The sequence below is a fragment of the Phalaenopsis equestris genome, unplaced genomic scaffold, assembly GCF_001263595.1.
Source record: "Phalaenopsis equestris unplaced genomic scaffold, ASM126359v1 Scaffold000520, whole genome shotgun sequence".
Taxonomy (NCBI): Eukaryota; Viridiplantae; Streptophyta; class Magnoliopsida; order Asparagales; family Orchidaceae; genus Phalaenopsis; species Phalaenopsis equestris.
In genome coordinates, this window is record NW_018164960.1 from 128,476 (window position 1) to 149,044 (window position 20,569).

The 20,569-nt window shown below is 33.7% G+C and overlaps 1 protein-coding gene across 2 annotated transcripts in view; it reads left to right on the forward strand.

Moving 5' to 3' along the window:
• The first annotated feature begins 1,527 nt into the window (after positions 1-1,527).
• Positions 1,528-20,569, forward strand: part of LOC110028663 (carbonyl reductase [NADPH] 1-like) — a 25,099-nt gene continuing 6,057 nt past the window's right edge. The window contains exons 1-2 of one of the 2 annotated variants that reach the window (XM_020730607.1): positions 1,528-2,139; positions 2,253-2,511. In XM_020730607.1, coding sequence (XP_020586266.1) covers positions 2,042-2,139; positions 2,253-2,511 — 357 coding nt within the window. In that variant the 5' untranslated portion in view covers positions 1,528-2,041. The remainder of the gene's footprint in view (positions 2,140-2,252; positions 2,512-20,569) is intronic. The other variant, XM_020730609.1, reaches the window with a different exon arrangement.

Here is a 20,569-nt window from a genome sequence, read left to right on the forward strand (position 1 = left end):
ACTATCCATTCAATCCAGGCATTGGGTATGAAATTGCTTATCAATTTTTCACCTGGTTTGAACATCGCTTGCATAAACCTCATAAACACCATTACAAAGATCAAATAGCATTACTATCCATTCATTCCAGGCATAAGGTATTATAAAATTTAGTGATGCTTATGATATTGCAATGGGTATTAGGGCTATGCTAAATAAGAAGAAATTATGGAAAGCTATGGACTTCAGATGCTTCAAGTAAAGATGAAATTGATGTTGTAGTTAATCGAGAAGGCATCAACTTTACCAAAAAGAAGTTAATCATTAGCATATATAATATGCTTCAATGTGCAATTCCCATCAAAATTATCCAGCATAAGGGAGAAAGCATCCATTACAGTGAGAAAATAGTAAGGTAAGAATGGGCAGCCTTGCTAAGACTGTCTTGAATGGGAAATATTCTCTAATCTCACAATTTATGAGAACATAAAAATTCGGCTTTGAAGTGAAATCTTTGATCCAACTAACCGAAGGGTGGAGGAAACCCAAATTTCAAGTTTAACATAAAGAAAAAAATGGATATCTATAACAAGCATTTCTGAAATCAATTTTGAAAATGGATGTCTATAACAAGCATTTCTGAAATCAATTTTGGAGCAAATACTATTCTTGGAGCTCTTAGAATTGAACAAAACTGAACCTTAAAATCTCCACCAATTAAAGTTTCCTAAAGAAGAGAAACACTCAAAACATTTTAAGGAGTCATCACAACCAACCCGTAAAACAAACATGACTTTTAAATCCATCAAGAAGGTCATAATAACTACAAAAATAAAATGGCCATGAGAAGCAGTAGACCCATGATACAAGGGTCTTGGTTGCCAAAATTGCTTAAGACCAAATGAATGTGTTGAATAGAAGACGGTTCCATTTCAACATACATCTCCACAAATCAACGGCATCATATACAATTGAAAACAAGTAATTCCATTCTTAATGAAATGACACATTGGAGTAAGCTTAGCAATACATAATGCAAAACTAGAATATTTTCAGCATTTATGACCAATTTTCCATTCATCTTATTTGCCTAAAGATTCCGATAAAAAAAAAAAAAAATTTTGCATAACCAAAAGGAGCCATGCATTTCTGACCAATTGTTCATAACACCAAGTAAATGCCTTACATTAGTAATGAACGGTGCATTTTTCATGAAAGGTATTCTGTTCAAGCCTTTAGGAGTCTCAAAAATATCATTAAAAGCACTATCACGATTGATTTGAACAAACACAACAAGTCATTTTAGCCACAGACATTCCACCATGAACTCGGCATGTGAATGCACAAGAAACAAGGGATAACTTCATAACCCAAATACCACACAATTTCTATGTACTAACCTACATTCATATGCATTGGAATAAACTCCATTGCATATCAACAACAATAAATCCAAGACACTTTCTATGTTTCCCATCTTAGAAAGCAAGTGCAACACTACCCAATGCATTTCAAGATAACCCAACAAAATCATGCAAGAAAACCCTAAGTTTAACGTTAACCAAAATTTGCCAAAATTGTTGATAGAAAAAGCAGATTATACATGATAAATCGAACCAAAATAGTCGCATAGCAGAGTAAAACATCAGATCTCACCGGAGTAAACAGAGCTTACAAGCAAGTCGATCGTCGCGAGGGTGAAGATCGGGGAGAGGGCCAGGGAGAGCAAAGAAGGGCAAGGGAGGAAATTTTTCCTAAAGCGGGTCGGGGACGCAGTAAGCTGGGTAGGGGCCCGGCGTAAACCTATTAACAAATAGCAATGCGCCTATCGGAGCTGAACCAAACTGCCGAGCGAACGGGGATTCCTTCAAAAAGCGAGTTGTTTAGTTAAGATAGAACCATTCGAGTTATATAAAATATTTGAAGTTGATGATGCAAAAGAATTCTTCATCCAACCGTTTGCTGCAAATTTGTAGCCGTTACAAGCTCAATTTGAATCATCTACAGCTCGTTCAAATTGAACTCACTGTCTACTAATTAGCCTCATTTCCGTTTACTAAAGATGGGCAAGAAGGGGAAAGAGAGGGCTAAGGAGAGGCGAGAAAAACGATTGCAGGAAATATCTGAGCTCCGAAAAAAACCAATCTTAACCGGCAACAGGTATGCGCACTGCTACGCTCACAACCCGTTCGGCAAAATGCTCCAACGAGCTGCTATTTCTTTGATTCCGTGCATTCATTCTCCTGCTATACTGATTTGTTCATCCTTGATAGATGGTGGTCTTCTGAGACGGTGGCTGTCGTGACAGGAGCCAATAGGGGGATTGGCTTTGAGATTGCTCGCCAGTTAGCAGCCTACGGTCTCCATGTAATTATGGCCTCAAGGGATGCAGAGCGTGGGCGCCAAGTAGCAGAGATGCTGCAGAATGAAGGCCTCAGTGTCAACTCTCACCAGCTCGACATCTCAAATCAAGCATCTGTTGAATCCTTTTCGAAGTGGGTTGTTCTCAATTATGGTGCAATTGACATCCTGGTTAGTAAAGCTTTACCTGTCATCATTTTGCTCTCCAAAAAAGGGGGAAATTTAATTATTTACATATATAATAGTCAAAGTTTGATATGTATGTGTCATAAACTCATGTGTGAAAAAGTGTATCACTTTTAAAATAATTGTGATGGAGGTATTTTTGATGTGATGTTAAAGATTTGAATGTTATGGATGTAAATATGAATGTTTAGGTATTAGATATGTAAATACATAGGAATTTTGTGTTATGTTTGTTCATGCGCCCAAAAAAATAATTTTTGTTATTGCAATGAGCCTACTGTTCTGTCCTTTTCTAGCTTGTATGCTTGATAATAATCAATCACTACAAAGACAGTTTCTGTTGATCATCGATTAATTTTTTATCTGTTTATAGTTATGCATGCCGCACAAAGTATCTTAGATATACATACAGGTTCATAAGACAGGTCAAGGAATTCTGTATTTTAGATATAGAGTTGGCAATCATAATGAAATAATTTAGAGGGTCTACTAAGATGGCATCTCCATTTACAGAAGCATGTACAGGATGTAGAGGAAGAGTAACGTATCCTGTCTGTAAATGCCATTGTAAATATCAGGAAGTTGGTTTAAAGACGTATGGATTTGACATAAACCTTGTATTGGATTGGGTGAAGATGGTTAAAGCCTAAATTGTATGGTGTTGTTGTGCTGAAGATGACAATGATGTCATCTTTTGGTATTTATAAATATAATGGGCCTATGATTTCCTTCTCTAGTTAGCTAGGTTGTTACAACTTACACATACACAACAGATTTCTTTTTTTAACCACAATTGCAAATTATCTGAGAGAATTTCACAAACTGTGAGCTAAAGAGGGCCAAACTGTAGCTTTTAGTTGCTGATTATTGTCAGATACTGCAAAAAGTGCTTCTATTGCCTAGAATTGTGCCTGTTGTCTTCTTCGTTCTTGTTCTTCATTCTTAACAAATACTTTTACCTTGCTGTTGGATTTGTGGGTCTTCTAGTTTAAAGGTTGCTTGATAATATAAGTACAAGATAATTTTAAAATGTATTGTATGTCAGTATCATTTTTTCAATGTATTGATAAAAAGAATTCTTTTTGTTATAAAGCCCCACCAATTGCAGATCAAGGTGAGCCAATAGGTGCCAACCAAGCTATCAGATTTAATGGCATCATTCAGACAATTATCACCTAAATATTGCATTAAAATTAAGTTTTGCACTAGTACTATTCAGCAAGCGTTCACTATGCTTGATATTTACTCAAAATCATGAGAAAAATAAAGAAGAATGTGCGGTATCTGGTAACTGAAAAAACTAGAAACAGAGGGGAGTACAGCACTTGATTGCTTAGGAAAGTAAGAATAAAAGTACAAAAGCGTCACTTAAAAATCTTGTTAAAGTTTTACACCCTAATAAGCACTCACATAGAGTTTTTAAAATGTAATGCGTCACTCAAATTATTCCAAATAATTTTAGATGTGTTATCATTTAAAGCAATTTTAGAGGCCTAGTCTAAAAACAAAAGCTTTTATATGGCTGTTCATAAATATTTGACATTGTATCAGCGTTAAAAGATCTACTTGCTGGCAATGCTAACATCATGTTTGATCACATTGAACACTTTTATTTTCTGATATGGATGTATGGGGTTTGGCTTATCGGGAGGTGGAATGTTTTATACACCAATTCCATATTCCAAGCAGTAGTAGGGGCTCTTTAACTTTACATGAATAGCAGTAGATAGTCTTGCAGGCTACATAAGATAGTTCATGGAAAGCCCGTAATGCTCTACTTGAAGTTTTACACTCATGGAGAGTCTGGTTGATCACCTGCGAAAATTGTAATAGGATATACAATATTCTCTTTGATGTCCTATAATAGTATACCGTGATGCTAATTGTATGGGAAATTTTTAGCAAAAAATTCTATTATATCATGTGCATTATCAAGTACTTTAAAAGGTTCACTGGAATATGCCTAACCCCTTTGTGTATTCATAATGTGCCATTAAGAAAGCAAACATAACATATGTTAGAGCTCAACTACAGGCATTTGCTTCCTTGATGCACCCTTTGTGTTTTATTATAGCGTACCTGTACTTGTATCTTCTTCATGAGTGCTCATTGAATATTTCTTACTTTTGAACAAGTTTATCTTTTTGGTTCTTTAAGGTTATTTCTGCTTTTGGGTGGATGCAAAACTAGTTCTAAATTTGGGAACCCAGTTCACAAAACTTTTATACTTTCTGACTTTGTTACAATTACGTATTCAGTTGATAGAGGTTCTCATCAGTTTAACACCTCATGCTTAGTTGACTTATTGATAATGGATCTGGCTCAACTATTGGAGTAATATACCAGATACATAACTATTATTTATTTTGCTTCGTAGATTTGATGAAGGATAAACCCAACCTAACATGAGAACTAATGAATTGGGTGTAAGGATATATTCCATCTGTTTGTGCTTCATGCTTAATAGAGCTTAATAGAAATGTTGCTCATCAATGACATGGTCCTCAGTGATCATTAAGTTGATGTAAATTTTATCATTTTATGCTTGTTTGGTGGAGATCTTAATGATGGAACATTACTTCAATCGTTGCTCAAGGCAAGAAAAACTTGTTAAAGATGGAGCATTCCTTCAGTTCTGCTTCATAGATTGTGGATTTACTACTAAACGACCAATGAAGCCAAACTGGTCGGATAAATAATTATTAATAGGACACAACTATGCTTAAAAGCTTCCTATTTCATGGAATTCCTTGGTTCTATTTGAGCTCGTTGAGCTATTGAAAAGTCTCACCTCATCAAAATAAGTAAGGTTAAAAGCTTAGTTTTGGCACTAAATATGTACAAGGAGGTGTTGCCTTGTCTCTATTGTTCTTCTATCATGCTGAACATCCAATTGTGGCTGCAACTTGCTCATATTTGGGATATGACTAAACTTGTTCGGCTATTAGGCATTTCATTAGGGAAATCTTTTACTGTTTTTACTTATATTATTTAAACTATGAAACCTAGTAGTCTCTTAGTTTTCTTACTGATGTAGTGAGCTGGAGAAATTAACTCTAAACTTATTTTACTTCGTGTCTGATCCTTAGATGAATTAATACTTATTACTTGAGTAGAATGCCTCTTTCATGATAAAAATGTTCAAGGTTATTTTTAGTTGTTGCTGTTGTTTTTATTTATTTGTTTATTTGTTTATTTTTTGCATGTTACCAAATACAACTAGTTTTTTAACTCTTGGGAATGATTTCATCAACCTTGTATTATTGGATGATTTCAATTGGAAAGTGATATCTTTTTAAGAGAACAAATCTATGTCAATTTTTTAGGCCTGATTGCACATCTTTTGTTTGTTGGCCTCTTCCGTATTTATTTTATCCTTTGGAATTGCAAGAAGCTATGACTCATAATATATTGATTTTATTGATGGTTTATGACCTAGGATTAATATTTACAAGAAAATTAACATTAGTTAGGGGCTTAAATTTAATTAGGCTAACTATTAACCTACAAGGTTTTGACAGTATTGAATTATTTTTATGATAAAAAACATAATTTGTTTTACTTAAATTTATTCATATATTTTTTTGTAGTTTTGGTTGCTAATATTACTTGTATATATCGGAAGGGCAATATTTTTGATGTTAGATATACTCAATAAAGAGCATACAAGAGACTGAGAAAGTGTGTTGCTCCAAATTGAAATGCTAGCCATCTACACAAATTTTGTTGAACTATGATAAATTTATGTAGGCATTATGTTGAATTGGAGTGAGAGCCGTGAGAGCATTATGTTGAACTATGATAAATTTGTCAGCATCCCTTTACTCTTTATTTTAGTTGTTCTTGACATTGTCATATGTTGAAGAATTTTATGATCTCATTATTGTTTGTGTTAGATGTTAGCTAGATAATGTTTATAATCACTCTTAATTATTAAAACATATTGTCTTATAATTGATTGTGAAAAAATAAATAAAATCAACATATAATTTCAATGCTGCAATTACTCTTAATTATTAAAATATATCGAGTGATAACTAATTTTAGAAATTATGCCGCACAACAATAAATTAGTTTGTGAAAATTTACCCTTCAATTCAATTGTCCTTCAGATTTTGTTATATGATTCTCTTGTGACATTGTTATTGTTTGTGTTACAAGAAGATTATATAGTGATTTTAAGTACTCTTAATTATTATAGTATAATGTGTGATAATTAATTGTGAAAAACCAATAAAATCATTAATTGTTTGTGACTAAATTATAGATTACTTTTGTATTATTAATTTCTCCATTGAAGGAAAAAAAATATAAATTATTCCCTCCCCTCACATACACATGTTGTCCTCCATATAGTTTTCATAACTTGACAATTGCGCTGAAAAAAATCTACATAGGGTTATCCAATGGAGGTCATGAGCAATGAATATAATGACACAAACATCAAGTCTAAACTACTTTCATCTTTGTCAAACCTGCCCGATCAACACGTCGAAGCATCGAGCATACTTTGTGTGTCCTTTATATGAAAGGAAAATATAATTATATGTGAGAGGAAGGTGAAAACTTTGAGAGAAACGATGTCCATTCGTGAATACAATCATTTGAGCTCTACTGTTCACGCGCCGACATTCTCACTCAAAGCTACCCTCATTGTCCTTGATTCTTGCTCCCAATGGCGGTCACTTCAGCAACAAGCCGCAAATTCCAATACCAGCAACTCACTTCTACTGCTAACTTTTTTGAAAAGATGAGGCCATAATACAAAAAATTTTATTCCCATGTATAGGTAAAAAAAGTACTGTAATAGAGAAAATAATAGACTAACTATAAATTAAGACAAAACATAAGAAATATCAAAACAAAAAATAAAGCTAAAAAAGATATATGCTCGAAGACGAATGAGGGCTCACATTAAAAATACAGTGTCTATGATAAGAATCTAACTTGGTTCATCAAGAAATCATCTTGAACGAACAACGCAAGGGTCCATATGATAAAGAACAAAGAGTATCTATCTAGGAAAGGAGGAATTCCAACCACAAAAGTGAAGGAAGTTCGCCAAATTGACATGTAATAAGCTGGTTGAGCCCCGTAGATTTTCAATATTGTTTGTTTGCTCTCCAAAATTGCCCAAAGCTCTGAGAAAGCATAAAAATTCGTCTAGAACAAATAAATTGTCCAGTTGAATCATTTTTAAGAAATTTACTCTGTAAAAGGTTTTCGAAAACCCAGATGTATATAGAAGAGAGGCAACCACGAAGAAATACCATTATATGGTAATAATTGAACTTTAGAATCTTCAAACCCCATATTATCTCTAAGAAAGTGGAATCTAGTGAATTTCCCAAAAACAGATAAATCATCGTTCTCATCCAAAACCTTAAGCCCATCAAAGAAATCAGTAGATTCCATTTAGGACAATGAAATTGTCTGGTTGATTCTTGAAACCGAAGATGAAACTGCCATGATATGTCTATCAAATAAAAAAATCTTCCAAACTTTTCAGAGAGATGTCTCTTAGCAAAAAGCAGAGTCTCAAAATCAAAAGACATAAAATAAATAAAAAATATCATATATTAAAGAGCACCTCCATATATCTACCTTGGAGTACTGAATATAGTAACCATGAATTGTAGAAATAGAAAGCATTCCCAAATTAGTCTTAGAGATCCCATAAAGAAAAAGAAAGAGAATAACAAAATTCCTTACGAGGAACACCATAAGAATAAAAAAAGAACTGAACCACTTAAGTTACAAAAGATATAATAAAGAAATATTAATGAGAATGTCATACTTGAAATTCCATTTCCTACTCTTATATTTAATAGCAATTTTAATATTTAAGCTGACTGAATCAGCAATAGCAGATTCCTTCCTAAATATTTTATCATTTCTTTCAGGCCAAAGTTGATGAGATGCTACTTGAACATCAAGAAGGCAGAAAGCCTAGTAGCCTTACAAGTGATTGTCTCAACATGAACAAGATATTGGTGAAAGCTGCAGCCAATATGAAGAAAGCGTCCGTGGGGGTGGCCTGTTGGATAATATTAAATGCAAAAGGATATTTAAATAAGAGATGATCATAATGTTTAGGGCTGATTTTACAAAAAACACATGCTTTGTAGGGAACCATAGTGGTTAAGCCCTTAATAAGAACTTTTCAAGAGAAGGTTGCATACTTAAGGGAGTACACTTTACATCAAAGTTGTTTACGCCAATGTGAAAAAGGTAAACCTTTATTTAAAAAAATTTAAACAACTTTGTGAGGAATTTTATTTTTCCCCATACGAATACAAGAAAGCCCAGTATTGGATATTAAAATTATGGTAATGGAATTGATGCATTCTAAAGGGGCAGTGTGAGTCTGAGTGAGGGCCCATGCGTTCTTACAAATTAAATTTTTTAGGAGAGGATATGAAGAACAACGAAACCAATTAAGACCAGTCCTCCATTTTTTTCGTATAGAGAAATCCCAACCAACCAAGGATTAAAGGAGAAGGAGAGGTTGCTATTACAGGTAACCTTCAAGGTAATACCATTTCTGATTAAGCATTAGTCTAATCTTTTCGGAATATAGAAATCCTGCGTCATCTAGCATGGAAAATGAAGCCATAGTGAACAAAACACCATTTTGATAAAGCATTCTCAGAGTAATAAAATTCCAAAATGAGCTTGGCTTTACACATGATTTTTAAAGTCTTTTGGTCCAAAATGCTTCGGCCTGGTGATGTTATTCTATGCAATGATATGCAAGTTGCTGCTATAATTGCCAAAGAGAAGAAATTTAATAATATGAAATGTGATGCTTTTCTTTAAACCCATAAGAATAGATGTGGATCGAAACCTATAAGAGAGAAAGCTTCATATAATACTTCTAATTAACTGAAATGAGAGCAATTTTTGCTTCCAACCCTTTAAGTTATCCTTAATGCTCTCCAAAGTGTATGGACTGTTATAAGCGGTGATTCCAGATGAGTTAATAACAACACCAAAGTATTTCCAAGGTAGTGCTTTCTCATCAAAACCTAAAGATTGTGTTATCTGAAGCTTACTCAGTGTTGAGATAGATTTTGAAAAATAGATTAAAGACTTATTTAGATTAGTTTGAAGATTTGAGGTATCCCGAAATCAACAATTGTGTCTAAAAGCCCAAGAGTGCAGCAGAAAGAAGCTTTGTCAAAGGCTAACAAATCATCAACACAGATGAGGTGTTTATTGCTTCGGGACATATCATAATCTGCATTGATATTCTAGTTTTTATCTAGCAGACATGAAAATGCATCTATAACAATTGTGAAACGATAAGGTGAAAGATGACATCCCTCTAGTTGTAAAGAAATAACCATGAAGGTCACTGTTTAAAATAATGAAAAAAGGAATAACCTTGGTGCAAGCAATGATCCAGCCCACAAATTTGGGAGGAATTCCTGGCTTTTTCATTCTTTCATAGAGGAAATCCCTTCTAACACTATCAAACACCTTCTTTAAATTGATTTTGACATGAAGTAGTTCAGCAAAATTGAAGTTAAAGCCACATAAAGTTTCATTAGCAATGATGAATAGATCCAAAGAAGATTTAAAACGATATAAGAAATTCTACCTCCTAAAAGCCTGACCTAATTGAGATCCTTCTAGGGTAGGATGGTACACTTAAAGCTTTATTTCTAATCATTCTAGTAGAGGTCATTTATTTTCTACTTTAACAAAGAAGAACATTAAGTTCTATTTGGATGCCAATTTCCAGCAAGCCTTTGGAAGAATAAAACAATACCTAATGACACCAACAATTAATGAGCCCCATCTTAGGTTGACTATTAATTCTGTACATTGCTGTTTTAGATTAATCGTTTGGTGCTTTATTAGCCCATATTAATGCAACAGGTAAGACGAATGCATTACATTGCTTGAATCATCAATTTATTCTAGCTGAAAGAAACTATGCTCTATTGAAAAGCATTATTCACCCTTGATGTTTACGGTCCAAAAGTTAAGCACTAAATTCTCTCTCATAAAGTTCATCTTATATATTGGTTTAATACTTTGCAATACTTGAAGAACCATCCAACTCTTACAAGATGACTAGCAAGATGGTCAAAGATTTTATTGTAATTTGATATAACTTTTTGTTCCCTTGTGTGCTACTAAAAACTAGGCTTTAGCCGATTTCTTGTCATCAAGTCCATTACCTACCAATGCTCCTCTAAATGAAGACTTGATGAAAAAATTATAAATTTAGATGGTCAAGACAACTTTGAGAATTTCACTTCAAAGGTGCTTTCTTATCCAAGAATGATTTAAATTCAAAGTTGGTTATGCTTGACAAAGCATGAATAAGATTGATATTCATAACTCTAACAATAGATTGATGAGATTCTTTTATCGTTTATTAGAGTCATATACAAAACTAAAGTAGAGTAAGATTCCTTAACCACTGGTCTGCGAAAGAAATTTAAGAAGTTAATTATTTAAAGATTCAGAATTGATTCATTGGATTGTTGGAACATACAAGATTTTAAAACCACGACTTCATCAGTACTACCAACACACAAAGGGTGCTTGTGTTGGACGTATGATTTTGACCAAAAGAGGCTTTATTCTATCGAACTTTGCAATAACCTTGTACAAAGTATTGCAAATAGAAATTGACCTATAGTCATTTAGTTCTTGAGCATGAGAACTTTTAGGAATCAAGGTTATTACAGTATGTTTAAGCCTGTTAGAATGTTGAGAAGTATGAAATAAATTTCTGATAGCTTCAATACAACTGTTCCCAACTAGATCCCGACCGTCCCTAGAAATTTTGGAATGCCAAAAATGCATTTTGTATATCCAACTCAGATAATTCAGTCGTGTGGTATACAATTTCAGTTGGAGAAAGAGTTTGGCTAGTGGAAAATTGAGATGAGAGAAGAGGGGAAGTAGTATTGTGGGAATTGAGACGTTTAGAGAAGTAATTTATGGATTCATCCATTACAGCTAGTTGAATATAAGTGAAAATCCATTAGAAGAGATCTCTTTTATAAAATTCCTGGTTCTTTTTGCATTTTATATTTTGATATAGGAACTTAATGGGCATTTTCACCCACGGAAAGCCAAGCAAACTTAGCTCGCTATTTTATCCACTTGCTTCATAGGAAAGAATTTCAGACATCGTACTTTGAGCATTGTGAGCATGGGATAAAAGATCTTGATCAAGAGGATTTCCGTTCAGAAGACTGTGAATCTGATGCAAAGAGGCTTTGATATTAGCAATAGATTTAAAAATATAGTTTAGAGGAGTTCCTTTGAGAATTATAGTTTTTTTTAACATTTTTCAACCTATTGCATATAGTAAATAATGATTCACCCAAAACAAGTACAAGACAGGTCTCTTTGACAGTGTTTTTGAAATCAGGAAGGAAACTCCAGTAACTCTTATATTGAAATCTGCATTTAGGAATGAAATCGGTCCCGAAAGAGAGAACGAGGGGAGAGTAATCTGAGGTAAGAGCCTCCATAATATTGTAGCTTGAGAATTGGAAGGAAGAGAACCAACTGTAATTCCCGAAGGCTTAATCCAAGAGACATTTTATGGGTTGTGGGTTTGCTAATTAAACCCACTGTAAGAGATGCCATGGTTCAATAATTCCTTGAGACCAGACTAAGCAATACAAATGTTGAAATCAACCATTTTACTGGGAATAGGTGGAATGCCTCCCGCATTGTCTTTCATATCCAGAATGCAATTAAAGTCGCCAACCACAATCTAAGGCTGAGAAATAGAATTGGCTAAAGAAGAAACAGCATGCTAGAGCTCTTTCCTTCTCATAGCATTGTATTTAGCATAAATGAATGTTATAAGGAAATTAATAGAAGAGGAGGCTGAAATAGAATCATGAAATATATTGTTGTTGATTGTCCAAAGCATTAAAAACTATAGTAGCAGGGGTCCGCTTGACCCAAATACGACCATTCTGAGAAGAATGAAAGTTCTGAACAGAATATTCATCATGAAATATAGAAAAATTTCCTAGTGGAAAAAGGTTAGAGAGGCAGGGAATGGAGAGCATTGTTTCCAATAAGCTTAGTAAGTCCAATTTTTATCTTTAACTAATTCTCTGTTGTCAGTGATTCTAATATCACTATTGAAACCCCTTATAATCCAAACAGCTATTTTTGGGAAAAAAAACATAGGAAAAAAAGTAATTTGAAAGGGTATCACCCTTCTGCCTTTCTTTCTTTGACTTGGGGTGGGAAGAGGAATGAAGAGGGAGGGTGTTGGAAGGGGTAAGGGTTAGATTAGTTGTGTTTTTAGTTGAAGAAGAGGAATTTAGAGGCTGAATACCTTGAGGAATCAGGGTTACCCCTGCAGGGCGCAATGTAGACTTAGAGGAGTTGAGGGCTTGCTGAGAGGCCAGAAGGGACTCTTTAAGCGGCGATGTAGAAGAAAATGAATTATTGTTTTCAACTATAAGGGTGGATGTGTTAAGGTCAGATATGTGTATAATGGGGAGAGGGTTAAGAGGAGGAAGGGAGTAAGAAGGAAGGTTAATAGGAAAGGCAAGTGATCTAATTGGACTTTGGGAGGAGGGGTTCTTAGAATCCATCATGGATCGACTCTTGCCTCTGTTGGGAGGAAAAATAGGGGGAGGCCTGTAGGAATGAGATTTAGGCTAGGAGTTTTTGTGAGCAAATGTGTTGCAAGTCTTACATGGATCAAGCTTCCATTCATAGATGACAAGTTGTATAATGCCTTTACCATTTCTGAAATGATTATGGAATCCACAAAGTAGATTTAGTATGAATCTAAACATTGATCTTTGAAAATGTAAGTCTCGATTCCTTAGCAACATGGGGATCTACAGCTAACGGTACACCAATTTTACTCATGCTTTGGAGATCCCACTTTCAGACTAGAAACATAGAGGCAAGCTAAGAAGCTTAATCCAAATTGGAATCTCTAAGAAATATTCTTTAATTGGCTGAAAGGAAGAATTTCATTTTTTAATGATAAAAGATTTACCATTAAAAAATGGGCGCCTCCTTCTAACACTTTCATAATTATCCACACAATTGAGCTTAAAAAGAAAAAAGACCTTCAGATAATGAGATAAGATAAACCACACCTTTCAATATCCAAATTTTATAAATTCTTTGTAAGAGATGACCATAGAATGGTCGTTTGTCAAGAGCATATCCCACTAACAATAAATTCAATCTCTTTGTTACCTTAAGAACTTCTCCCTCCATAAAGGAGGGCATGTCTTCTGAGGGTGGAATATATGAAAGATTAAAAGCATTAGAGCTTGGAAGATGGCAAGAAATTAGGCTCTTCTAAGTGAGAAAAAGGGAAGGCCTAAAATAGAACAAGAAGAAGAAGGGGAGAAAAGTCGGCCATGCCAAGAGAGGCGGAGTGGCTTAGGCTAAAGCCCCTTTGCCTAAAGAAAGCTCGAGAAAGCTAGAGAACTTACAATTTGGAGGTGGAGAAGAAGCTGGAAAACAAGAAGAACACGGCATGCAAAATAAACCCTAGCAGTGACATCTACTACAAACTTAATTGTAGTTACTCACCTCATATATTGCAGCTAGACTCGTGCTCGTCGTCATTTGTAGATACATAGCCACACGCCCGCTTGCAAGGCCCTCTGCTTGACCCCAATCAACATTAACACCACGAAACTCTCAAATTGCTCATCTTCTTCTTCTCAAACCCACTACCAACAACCAATTTTCTCCATATAATCTTATCAAATGGCCAAATCAACCTATAAATGCAAGCCACGACTGCTCTCCTCTTCTCATTATCCTCATCAACTACAATAACCGAATGCATCTTCCACTTCATTTGCTTGCTCTACTAAATATGAATAGCTGACATTGATCGCCTACCCAGGCCTCTCATCTTTCAATCTCTACACAACTCAATTAAAATAATTTTGTTTTAGAAAAAGCCCGAGGGCAAATATATTAATACAACAAAGATACAGAAATTTTGTATGAGAGGACCTAAAAGAAAGCCCAACTCATACAATATAACACACACAAAACCCAGATAAAACAAAGATACAAAAAGGTAAAAAATCAAAAAGCCATAGAAGGGCACAAAAGTGCTAGGGACGTCCCACTTTAGTCCTTCTGCCTCTAGTTCTCGGAAGTGAGTCTGCTAACAAATTGGTAATGTGTGTACTATTGCCGTAGTAACCAAAGTATCATCCATCAGATTTCTAAGCTCAAATAGATCTTCATTCTTCTTCTTTCTCCTAGATGTCTAGACCTGTCATTTCTCATCTGATTAGTAGATTCCAAAGGTGGTCAGATAGGTGTAGGTCATTGCACGTCTTATTCTTCATGAGCCTAAGTAATATTAACATCTTTCTGAACCTGATGAGGCGGTTGTGAAGCAGTAGAAGTATTTCTACCTGTATTATCAGTGATAAGTTATAGGTCAGGAGACATCTGAAGAAACTCCCTCTCCCCAACGATAGGAGGTTCCAAAGACAAGGGAGCTACAACTGGGGATTGAATAGTTGTTATATTGTCTGCCTGATCAGAAGGAGATGAAATCACAGCCTCTAGCGGAGCAGTATGCTCTTCTAGTTTGAGGTGGGGATATATACACACACGCACACACACACATACATATACATACACACATACATACATATATACATACATACATATATACATCCATACATATGTATTATAATTTGCCTTACAGCTTTGCCAATTCGTCAAGTCTAATCTGTCACCTTGATTAGGTTAAAAAATGAAAACATAAGTACTCATTTGGTTTGTTCCAACCTGGCAAGGAAATTATTCTATAAGTACTCGTTCGGTTGTTCCAATCTGGCGGGAAAATTATTCTATAAGTACTTGTTCGGTTTGCTCATATCTATTTGGGAAACATTGTTATGATTTTCGCAGGTATTTGAAGGCATATGCATGCTTTTTTTAGTGTGGTGTGTAGAAAACTCAAGCTGAGGCATCTCACGACACGTACCCTTCATGCCTTTTTTGGTGAGTGGTGGGAATGCTTTTACTCATCTCACTGCCCCCTACGTAGGGGGGCGGGGGGGCGAAGTGCTGTCGACATTTTGACTAAAAATGCTTAAACAGAACTTCTAAAAAATTAAAAAATCAAATTAATCAAACTATAAAAGTCTAAAAGAGAAAATAAAATGTAAAATAAAAAAAATTTCGAATGCTTAACAAAATCTACGGGGGGCTCCACAGCTCTCTTACAAGTGCGAATGAACTCTATAGAAAATTCAACAACTCACTCTCACACCTTTTAATTTGCAAAGTTTTCAAAGAAATCCAACATCCCATCTAGATCTTGATCCATCTATTGAGAAATTTGATGTCCTACAAGGAGTGAATTTTATAAATCCTTACTTTAGAGAGATATCATTAGTCGTTGGGATCTTTGTAAGAATCCTTTTCATTTCTCGTGCAAAGTGTTGTGGAATTGCCTTTACGATCCATCAGTTGCATAATAATCACTACATGATCATCACTATTTTTTAAATGAACATAGGGAAGATCTAAGGGAGATCAAAAGAAGCACCCAATGTTATCCATTTCTTTATTATGTTAATTTTAGAATTTCTATTTATTTATTATGGTGACCACCGAGGGAGGTGTGTGTTAGATCATTGTAACAAATTCTCAAGATAATTAGATTCAGGTAGCAATATTATAAAGATGCTATCGAAACAAATACGTCTGCTTTTGGACAATAAGATGAAGATGAAAACGTCACACCTAGTGCTTGCCTATATGTAATATTCCATCACCGGATCTGCAAACCCATTGTATGAGTGGACTGAAGGTGAGATTTATGCTCAATGGAAATATTTGTGCCTAATTTTGATGAAAAAGTATTCTCTTAAACACTCAAAATTCATATAAGTTTAGGTCTTAACATGATTTCTTAAGTCTTCTTTGACTTAAAGATGTTATTTTGAAATTTGTGGAAAAGGATTGACTAGAGCGCATGCATAGTTGATTAACTTAACTACCATTGAATTGTGTATGCATAATTTCATGATATTTGGATATGCATCAAAGAGCATGCAACCATATCCTGAAACACTCCAAGATGCATGCAACTTATTAAGTTTGCTAGCTCGTATGTGCTCCGATCATGATATTGAAAGCTTGATCATACAATCCAAGATTGCTGCTTAGACATAATTTTACTCGAATATTATAATATCTCTTTTTAAAAAATGTACTAACTTTTTAAACTACTTATTTCATCTCTTCCTTGATAAACATGCAATTGATTTGAAAATACCAATTACTTTGAAGGTTTCAAACTTAAAAAAATTATAATCGAAATTTAAAAGTACACGGTCAAACTTAAAAAAATTATAATCGAAATTTAAAAGTACACGGTGTCTGGTAGTTCACTTTGTTTATAAGGCAAGTTCTTAAGTCCTACTAGCTCTATTTGTTCCTCATCCTAATAAGGATTGAAGTTGTTGAGGTTGTATATTATTAAACAAATGGATCCTTCTCTATGTGAGGATTAATGTTGACTAGACTGACTAATAATTGAATATTGGTCTTATATAAGAAATGAAAGATATTTTATCTCTATAATCACATGAAATTGTCAAGTCTGAATCCGATGCTCTGTAAGTAGGGCACAGTTGACAAGTTTCAAATTGAATGATCAAATTCTCAATGATGGCCAAGATGATAAAAGTTTTCCTCCAGAATAATTTATTTCTTAAAATTACGTTTCAACATATTATATTTGAAGAAATTCAATTCATATAGTTTTTGAACTTAAACCTCTGTAAGAGGGGCAAAGTTGATAATTTTCAAATCAAAGCACTCAAATTCTTTGATGATGGCTGTGTTGATATATTATTTCAGTTTGAGGGATTATTTATTAGAATTAAATTACAAATTTATCTTATAGATTCAATTTTATAAGTCCTAAACTTGATCCTTTATGAGTATGACAATTTTGATAAGGAAAATCTAATTAAAACCAATATTGATCAACTTGATGAAAGATTTCAGCTAGAGGGGTTTATTTTAAAATTAAGTTTCAAAGTTCATTTTTAAAATCCAATGATATATATATTATGAATGTGATCCTCTATGAGTAAGACAGAGTTGACGTGGTTCATATCTAGTTAATTCCCTGATAATGGTCGAGTGATAAAAATTTAAACCAAAAGGGTTCATTTTCAAAATTAATTTTAAAACTCTATTTGATCAAAATCTAATCAATATAATATTTTAACTCGATTCTCTGTAAGCAAGAAAAGTTGATAAGGTTTAGATTCAATCATGTATCAGACTCAAATCAGATCCTTTACAACCAAGATATAAAATTGGTAGGGTTTAAATTTGATAAAATAATTTAAAATAACATTAGAATTTATAAAATATTAAAAGTAAAAATCACTAAAAACAGAAGGCAGAATTCGTCCATTTCTGCATCCGTTTGTCTAGAAATTTTCTTAACACCGACTTACATAGAGCTAGTGTCACATCAAGTATACTATTATATTTATTTTCAAATAGATCTACGCCAGTAAGGACGTGACTCGTGTCCTCTATCTATGTGACTTGACCAGTTCGCTCCACCAAAAAAGGTTAAGATCTGAGTCCTCGGTGATCCATGTAATTACATCGTGGTTGTAGCCTATATATTTCCTAATGACCCTACTTTTTGAGTCGTGAATCGTAGGGTATATTTGATAGGGACAAAACTCTTTATTAGTTAAAGCTGGCTCAAATTAGTTCCCTCAAACAAGCTTCACCCTAGGTTTAGAAGGTCCTCTTAGATGAAGCAACTCATGGCTACTGACAATAATCCATTTGTCAGGTTGAGTCGATTAACTCCTCCGACTAAGTAAACCAGGATCTATGACAACCCGGGATGACAAAATCAGCTTATCTTGATGGAGTTCATCATCAATTCCACAACAATATGATTTTAAGCTTATAGCGATAAATTTTTGGAATTCAATCAAATTTCATAATATGAACATTCTAAATTGCTTCTACTATATATTAAGCAATCAACATCATAATGACTAGCCTTAATCAAAGTGTTATCCTATTATCGGGATGGGTAATTAATTATATTGGTTTGTGTCTATATGGGAAACCTAGAACCCCATATTAAAATTTTCTTAAAAAAATGAGGGTGAAATCTTTGGATAGTATTTTATTATAATTTCATCCTCTTTCTAAAAATTTGACCCAGAATCTGAAGTAAAACTCTCTCGCCATCGTTAAATTTTTTAGAGGGGCCAAGGCAACATATTTTTGGAGTCTACAACTCACACGCACGCACTAATGTATTTTAGATGTACAATACTCTTGATTAAAATCTGCAAGGTTATGGGTACTAAGACTCGCAATGTGCAGCTTCAATGAGGACTAATGAGCCAAACATTATATAGATTTGCACCTCACTATGGTCGATTGGTCCTTCTTGTTTTGTAAGATGTCTAGTGTCATTAACTCACACAAACATTATTTTTTTGGAAATCAGTACAATATTGAGGTTTGTCCTTGCATAGACTTGTAAGTTATTAAATGGTTGTTCAAGGTTGAATACCATTATCATATAAGTTTATGGTGTAGTTGGAGTCTAGTGGTTCTTTTTCATTAAACCATGGAACCAAATTAATCTCTTTGGAATTTTAGTTACTTGAGGGCATAGAATGGCCATAATCATGGTTCAAGATTTTGATCTCATTGAGGACTATATTTGAGGAGGTTGATATCATTTGCTCATTTAGCCTGTTTGACTTATGAGAATTGATTCGGGGGCAGAGTTTGAAGGACTAATGCTAGATCTTATAAGTAATGTTGTTGAACTTCTTGTAGGGATCCATCAAGTTTTGATTTGTCTTTTGAAATACCATCAAAAAAGCAAGCAATTGCTTTGTGCATGCATTAAGTTGAGAATCTTGGGACCATACTCTTTTAAAGTCTCTTTTAATTGTAATTCATAATTTCAGCACAATCATCATAAAAAAAGGCAAAGTGTTTCTAAATCTCATCTTTCTCTATTTTGGTTCCGCTACATGTTGATGACAATGGCATTCTATTATATCATGAAATTTTGTGATTGCATTCATCATTGGAAAGGCAAAACCTTCTAGTATTTATCTCTTCAATTATGAGAAATGCATTTCTTTTGTGCCTTGATTATGGCAAAACCTTTATGGAGAATGAGAAAACATGGCTCAAAGCTTAGTATTTATCTCTTCAATTATGTGAGAGACATTTCTTTGGTGTCATAATTATGGCAAAGCCTTTATGGATAATTAAAGAGCATAAATACTTTTACTAAAAGTAACAAGCAAGTTACCCCTATCACTTTGAGTCGTAAGGCCGACTACCACTAGCATAATTGTTTAGGTAATCAACCCTTAACAAAAGAACTTGTAAAAATTAATGATCCTTTTTTTCAGGTCAAAAAAACAAGCTTTCAGTAGCCAAATATCGAAACTTGTCAGTGAAAGAGTTCTTATTTCAATTGGTAGTCATATTCAATAAAATATAACTTTAAATTCAAGTTACTTGTTAAATATTTTGTGTGATGACAACGATACAATAAAGATCAATTCAAATTGCGATTGTTTGGTTAACATAGTTTAACAAAATGTTAATTACGTTTAAATAAAAAAAATAGATTGTACGATGCTATGACCATTGTATATTATGATCAATTTAATTTTTGAATTATTCAATCAAGGTAAATTTTGTCCTGTCAATTTATTTAAAACCTTAGCACATTATATAATATAATGAATATCGTACAATCAATCATAATATCAACTTTCATTATTTTCATAATTTCATTAATCTAGTAGTTTGAATCTAAGATAAAACCTAATCATGCAATACAACTGATATGATTGAACAATACAATTAGTTTTGAATTTTCCAAATAAGTTAATTTCTTGACTTATTAAATCTTTGTTTTTATTATGAATGCGTGAAAATAATCTTAAAATCTGCAATACTTGAAAATATAATAATCTATGAGTTTATAAATAAAAGAAAATATTATTCTTGT